General features: G+C 47.0%; 1 protein-coding gene across 2 annotated transcripts; it reads left to right on the top strand.

Annotated features, from left to right (window-relative positions):
* Positions 1 to 2,040: 2,040 nt before the first annotated feature.
* On the top strand, positions 2,041 to 5,959 carry LOC108164711 (probable cytochrome P450 6v1). 2 transcript variants are annotated; one of them, XM_017300587.2, is made up of 3 exons: positions 2,041 to 3,065; positions 4,365 to 5,186; positions 5,533 to 5,959. In XM_017300587.2, exons 1-3 carry the CDS (start codon positions 2,598 to 2,600, stop codon positions 5,809 to 5,811), a joined length of 1,569 nt encoding a protein of 522 aa, XP_017156076.1. In that variant the 5' UTR covers positions 2,041 to 2,597; the 3' UTR covers positions 5,812 to 5,959. The 2 variants fall into 2 exon arrangements, with proteins under 2 accessions (XP_017156076.1, XP_017156077.1); XM_017300588.2 differs by lacking the exon at positions 2,041 to 3,065 and adding an exon at positions 4,267 to 4,307.
* The last annotated feature ends 994 nt before the right edge of the window (positions 5,960 to 6,953 follow it).

The raw sequence follows: 6,953 nt of genomic DNA, 5'->3' as shown, positions 1-6,953 counted from the left end.
TGCCCACGATATTGGAACAGTTTCGTGACAAACATGTGCTAAAAGTCAACATACCTTTCTCTGGTAGGGTATCGCCGCCTCTACTTCATTCTAGCCCCCCCTCCAACGCAACCATCCGCAAGGCACATGCAAATCGAAATGCAGCGGTAAATGTCAACGCGAACGCGTGTCTGTGTGTCTCTGTGTGTGCTCTCTCACTCTCGCTCACTCCCCAAAAAGTCTCCAAATCCAAATTGAACCTCTGTTCCCCCTGGCGAAGCGGCGGTCGTGCGTGAAATTTAATCAAAGCAAGACTCCACTCCTTTACACACGCTCCCGGCCTCTTTCTCACACCGCTTCTTACCTCACTCTCTCCCTCTCTCTCACTCTTTCTCTTGCCAACATATGTATGGAGTATATGCAGCCATCAATGTGGCCAAAACAGTTTTTGGCTATCCCCCAAGCGGCGCCACACCGGAAATGTTGCACATTTGTAACTGTAACTGTGGCACGCTCTTTACCCATGAAGGAGGAGGTGAAAGAGAAGGATATGATATGAAGGAAGTGGGGAGAGCAGGGCAAAATCTTGAGAAATGTGAAAGTTTTCCAGAAAAGTGCAAATTTCTGTCAATTGTTGTAAATGGAGTTTCCTTTTTCCTGTCCTTGAAGGAAGAAAGAGAGGAGTTGCTCGATGGGGAAGAGGAAGTGCTGATGTCCGTTCGTGCAAAGAGGGAGAGTGAGAAACGGAGAACAGTTGCTCTTTCTGTTAAAGAAAGAGAGAGGAAGAATTGCGAAATATTGAGTAAAAAGTATTATTGAAATCAAATTTGGCGCCCACTCACGCTCCTACCAGTGCTGCTTTCGTAGAAAGTGCAGCCCTGGTCGGGGTCATATGTGCCCTGGCAGCCAGCCCTGCCAGCAGAAGCGCCGCGTGAAAGAAAAACAAAATCAGCTGAACCGCAAAGAACACAAGAAAAAGAACGAGCACAGAGAGAAGAGAACAGCTACAAAAAAGTTGAAGAGAATTCGCAAGTTTATTTTTAAATCGTTGTCCCCACGCGAGCGAACGAACCATTCTTTTTCTGACGCTCTCTTCGCTGTCGCTGTCGCTGACGCGGGCGACGTCGTCACGTGGAGCACTAGCGGCAGCAGTCCACGTTTCTGCGCTGCTATTGTTATCGCTGTTTTGCTTTTAATCGTCAGTTTTATTTGCGGTCTGTTTTGTGCTCTTAACCATTCGAGTACAGTGGGGAAAAAAATGCTGGGCGATTGTACATACATAAATATGTTTAACAGAAACTACTCTTCTGTTGTATCCCATTGCAAATAATTGCGAGCATTCCGTATTGCTTTTAAATGTTCATACATACATATGCATAAATTTACTTTGTTTTGCTCCATTCCGATTCAATTGTGGATTGATTGCCATGTGCCAGAAAAGAAAGCAGCGCAGCGACCGCGACTGCAATTCTGCAGCTCGCATTTTATTTCGCTCTCTGCTGAATAACTAACGTACAGTAGAGCAAAAGTGTTGAGACAGTGCCATCGTCCACACTGCAGATCTATCTGGAATTGATTTAATTGAAAAATTTTCATAACTTGGTTGGTTTTCGATATATTGTGGTTGCAGCGAGCAACCTCTTGCTTTTCGTATGCATGCTTTATACATACATACATATGTATGTTTGCTTGTTGAAACAATTCTAATATGTCGAGAATTTTGATTTCAGTAACAGTACATTTCGACTTCGATCCCACTGTGCCGTTAGCTTAGCGCAGCGTCGCGCCGCGACTTCAATTCTACAGCTTCGCTCTCTCTTTCTTGTTCTTTCTGCCTCTCTGCGATCCCAGGCTGCTATGTCTGCCTCTGCCCCCCGCAAACACTCTTGCGGTTAATCAGCATGAGATGATGGGGGCGTCAGCATCGGCGTCGGCTGCCTGTGGACTGTGAACTGTTCTGCTGCTCTCTGCTGCTGCCACTCTCTGCATTTGAGGTTACTCTCTGCTGCTGCGGTTGCTGCGGTTTTGCTTTGTGCTTTTTGTTGTTTCTTTGTTTTGCTGATACACTGCTGCCGTCGCTGCCGCTGCCTGTTGATAGTAGTGCTCGCTGGGCAGCGGCGTCGGCATCTCGGCCAGTTCTGTTGCTTTTTGGGGCCTGTCGTGCCGGCGTCGTTGTGGTGCTTACTAGCGTGCTTTTTTTATTAATACTATTATTACTATTCTTTTATTTGTTCAACGCTCTCTCTTGTTCCGGTTCCGCGTTTTTGTACTCTCTTTGTCTGTCCGTATGTGTGTGTGTCTGTGCGCGTCTCTTTCTGTGCGACTCTTTTTGCGTTGTTTGTCTTCTTCGTGGTTCCCTTTTTCTGCCGCGAAAGCTGCTGCTTCTTCATTGTCGCATAGTTAGCATTTAGTGGCTTTTTTTGTACAAATGTGATATAATTTTGTTAAGTATTTATTTATTTAATTGTAAAAAAACGAGCTAAAAACGCGCACACACAGAAGGAATTCCACGCAGTAACAGCACTCGCACTCGCAGTCGCAGCAAAGCCAACGCCAACGCCAGCAGAAACAGCGTCCCCAGCAGAGAGAAGATCACATCTCTCTCCGCCACCGCCACAATGGTCTACTCCACCAACATACTGCTGGCCATCGTCACCATCCTGACGGCCGTGTTCGTGTGGTCGCGCCGCACCTATGTCTACTGGCAGCGGCGTCGCGTCAAGTTCGTGCAGCCGACGCATCTGTTGGGGAACCTCAGCAAGGTGCTGCGTCTGGAGGAGTCGTTCGCGCTGCAGCTGCGTCGCTTCTATTTCGACGAGCGGTTCCGCAATGAGCCCATCGTGGGCATCTACCTGTTCCACCAGCCGGCGCTCCTCATCCGGGACCTGTCGCTGGTGCGGACCGTGCTCGTCGAGGACTTTGTGAGCTTCTCGAATCGGTTCGCCAAATGCGATCTGCGACACGACAAGATGGGCTCGCTCAACCTCTTCTTCGCCAAGCAGCCAGAGTGGCGGGAAATACGGACGAGGCTGTCCCCCGTCTTTACGGGGGCGAAGATTAAGCAAATGTTCTCGCTGATGGAGGAGGTGAGTCACTGGAATGGGGCAACAGAGATGGAGAGAGAGAGAGAGAGAGAGTAACATTCGATGTCGGTCGATCGCCTGCCACGAACTTTTAAAACCTACACTGTCCAACAAAATGAGGGGCTAAAGAGGGGAAGCAAATATTATCTCGCTGATCGAGTAGGCGTGTCGGAGAATATTTGCACTATCCACCAATATGAATAGGTCTGCTATAGGTGTGGAGTGCAGCCATATCACGCTGATAAAAAAGAGACTCTCCAGGCTGTCAAAATTTTCGCCTTATCATCGGTTCTTTTTTGTATTTCTTGTTTATATTTCTTTCTTTCGTTGATTTGGAATACTCTTATCAAAGGTCAGAAAGTATCGAATGTTGGCCCGCGGAGAATATATGCTATACAGTGGCTGCTCGATAACTGAAAGCGGCTAGTTCCGGCTTGAAAATTTACAACAGTCAAATTTCTTTTTTTCGATTAGATATACGGTTTATTGTTTCTTAATTAAGTGTTTTATAGAGGCTTTAAACGACTCATTTGCAATCTCTATGGATTTGTTAAAGTTTAAAGTCAAGATTTTTTTTTTAAACAATCAAACAAACAAATTTTTACTAATTTACCATTCTGAAAATACTTTAATATAAACCAAAAACCTGGTGGATAGGTTTAAACCAAGCCAAAAAAAAAAAAAAATTGAAAAAAGAAGAAACAAAAACTTGCAGTCGAAATTTCTTGCTGGCCAGTGAGATCCGGACAGGTGTGCCTTTTTTTTTTTTGGTCAAACTTAACAATAAAGACATTCACACTAATTGTTTTGACTAACCGAAAGTTTGTTGGATAGTGCCGAAAGCAGTTTTTCAGTAAATCAAACAAAAAGTTATAAAACCGATGAAAAAGATCATAGCATAGCCGTGCTGCCTAGTGTAAATGACAAACTGGTTTTTTTTTCACATTGATCAAAATCTAGCTAAATGCATTCAGAAAAAACAATAAAACTTTGTAGAAAGAAAGTCTCAGATACCCTTCCAGATCCATCGTTCCCATGGTAGCTATCAGATATATGATGGATTGAGCACACCTATGTATTATCTCTTGTATCTTCTCTAATTTGTATTGCATGCAATTTGCATTTCATGAATGAGAGATTTAATAATAGATTATGAGATCACATTGATAGATTCCCTTCTTTAAAGAGTATAGCTTTATGGAATCGCAGATGGCTTTATTCTGAGCATATCTGAGCGTATACTAGGTATATTGAGATATAATCTTAAATGTCACAATCCTAATTGTTCGCGGTTCCTTTCAGATTGGCTGCGATTTGGAATATTATCTGAAGAGACTGACGCGCGATATGCGGAGAAGCGACGCCTCTGCACGCGGCGTGATCGTGAGCATTAAGGACGTGTGCGATCTGTATAACACGGACATGATCGCAAGCATCGCCTTCGGCCTGAGATCGTATAGCCTGAGGAGCACGCAGTCGGAGATTGGTTCACACTGTCAGGACATCTTCCGGCCGAATGTGCGGCGGATAATTGACTTTTTCGTGATATTTTACCTGCCCAAACTGGTGCCGCTGTTGCGGCCCCGTCTGTTCACGGAGCCGCATGCGGAGTTTCTGCGCCGGGTCATCCAGCTGGTGATCGAGGAGCGGGAGCGCGGCGGCGACCTGCGCAACGATCTCATCGAGATGCTGCTAACGCTCAAGAAGGAGGCGGATCTGCAGAAGGACAAGTCTCACTTCACGCATCATCGCGACTTCCTGGCCGCCCAAGCGGCCAGCTTCGAGGTGGCCGGCATCGAGACATGCTCGTCCAGCCTCTCCTTCGCCCTCTACGAGCTGGCCAAACAGCCCCTCATGCAGGCCCGGCTCCGGCGCGAGATACGCGAGACCTTCGAGGAGTCCCCGGCCGGGTCGCTCAGCTACGAGCTAATCGGCCGGATGCAATACCTTGAAATGATCGTCGAGGAGACGCACCGCAAGTACCCCATTGTGCCGCTGCTGGAGCGCGAGTGCACCCCCATTAACAAGAAGCGCTTCTACTCGCTCCGTCCGCACGCCGAGTGCTATGCCCGTCGCGGCATGCCCATCTATATATCCAATCTGGCCATACACCATGACCCAAAGGTGAGGATGGGAGCGAGCCCTAAAGGCAGGCTATCCAGATAGAACTAGTTTTTTTGTGCGTCACTAATTGGCAAATTCATTTGACGGTATACAAAGTTCTATTTAGTTTTCCCCAATCTTATCGAATCGAATTTCGGGTACCACAGAAATTAATGGAACTTTGCTATCTAATATTTTATATGGTTCTAGGAACTTTTAACTAGAGCCCACGACTATCTATCATTAGGAACAGTAGGGCGATGTCAAACTGTACTAGAAACTAGCAATAACACAAAGACCGATAGACCTCCTTTCACAGTTTTGTCTTAGATTTGCTTTTTTTTAATGTAAAATCTCTCTTTTGCAGTACTGGCCGGATCCGGATCGCTTCGATCCGGAGCGCTTTAGCGCCGAAAATAAATCACATCAGGCCCCGATGTCGTATCTGCCGTTCGGCGCCGGGCCCAAGCACTGCATTGGGATGCAGATTGGCCAATTGCAGATAAAGCTGGGACTCATATACTTTCTGCGTCGGCACCGGGTCGAGCTCTGTGAGAAGACTGTCGAGCGCATCAGCTTCGATGCCAAGTTCGCGCTTTTGGCCAGCGAACACCGCATTTACCTCAAGGTCGCCGACTGCTTATAGCGCCCTCTCATCATCCCCGTCGTTGGCAGCAGCAGCCCCATTATTAGCCCCATCTATGTCATCGTCGTCATCGTCATCATTTGCCACATTGTATATACCAGGGCATGCCTCAAATAAACTTTGCTACTTTCTTTTTTTTTTACCCGTATTTTGAAACGAAAATGTTATACATTTTATCTTTATTTATTGCCCGTGGAAGGCGGGACCCCGGGACCCCGGGGGCATGGGGTCTGTGGGGTCTGAGGGGGGCGGCACTGACTGATAGCTTATCAGAGCGAGCGGCTTTGCCTTTGCGCCCGGTGGCCTGATCGGCGGCGGGTTCGATTCGATGCGGTTCCGTTCGCACTGCTACTACGGGGACTACGTCACCGCGTGGGGCGGACCGGACCGGACCAGTCACTCAAGACTCATAAACAGACGTTCAGGTTTTGTGCTTGCCTCTGGCCAGGGCTGGCAAAGCACTCTGTCGTGCATTTGAGTGGACCAAAACACTGAAAATATAAACTTGAAACCACAATATAGAAAAGGAAAATGGAATGTGGAATACCCTCTGATTTATAAACAAGTTTTGGGTCGTCGTGGTCCCCATATTTGACTCATATCGAGTGAGCTTTGCCCTCCATTAATAGATGTAATAATAACACATATTATATATAAGAATATATTGTCCAAATTAAAGAGAAATATTGTACCCCTGTGATGTACTATCGGGTGCTTGTGCTTTAGTATGTCACTAGGTCGATCGTTGAATACGAAATACAGCAGACTTCTACATAATGCCACTGGCCGCTACAAAAGATCAACCCATGATCGAAGTGCAAAAAGGTCTCGTCTTGGTGACCTTTTTCTTCTGTGCTTCTGCATTGGTGGTCCACTCTAAAGCTCAAAGTTTGAGTTTAGTCCAACACTCAGGTGATCGGATCAGTCGCGAACCGGTTTCGGCGGGGCACAAGAATCGGTTAAGAACCCCTACTCCCGCTCAACAGTGCTCCTTCATTCATTCATTCGCGCTCTCCAGGGCTCTCCAGTACTCCCTTTCCCCTCGTAGCCACTCTGCAATCAAAAGCTCCACCACCAACAGCTGTCTGTCTCCAGTCGAAAGCTCCACTGAACGCTGACGTTGGCTTCTGCGTCAGCGTCAG

This window comes from Drosophila miranda, chromosome XL, assembly GCF_003369915.1.
Source record: "Drosophila miranda strain MSH22 chromosome XL, D.miranda_PacBio2.1, whole genome shotgun sequence".
Lineage (NCBI taxonomy): Eukaryota > Metazoa > Arthropoda > Insecta > Diptera > Drosophilidae > Drosophila > Drosophila miranda.
The sequence above is the reverse complement of the archived record's forward strand: the minus strand, read 5'-3'. Positions and strand labels throughout refer to the sequence as shown.

Excerpts from the sequence above, each read along its gene's own strand:
- LOC108164711 (XM_017300587.2), top strand. The coding sequence starts at position 2,598 with ATGGTCTACTCCACCAACATACTGCTGGCCATCGTCACCATCCTGACG. Across the intron at positions 3,066-4,364 it reads TGTTCTCGCTGATGGAGGAG|ATTGGCTGCGATTTGGAATA; the intron begins GTGAGTCACTGG and ends GGTTCCTTTCAG. Across the intron at positions 5,187-5,532 it reads CCATACACCATGACCCAAAG|TACTGGCCGGATCCGGATCG; the intron begins GTGAGGATGGGA and ends TCTCTTTTGCAG.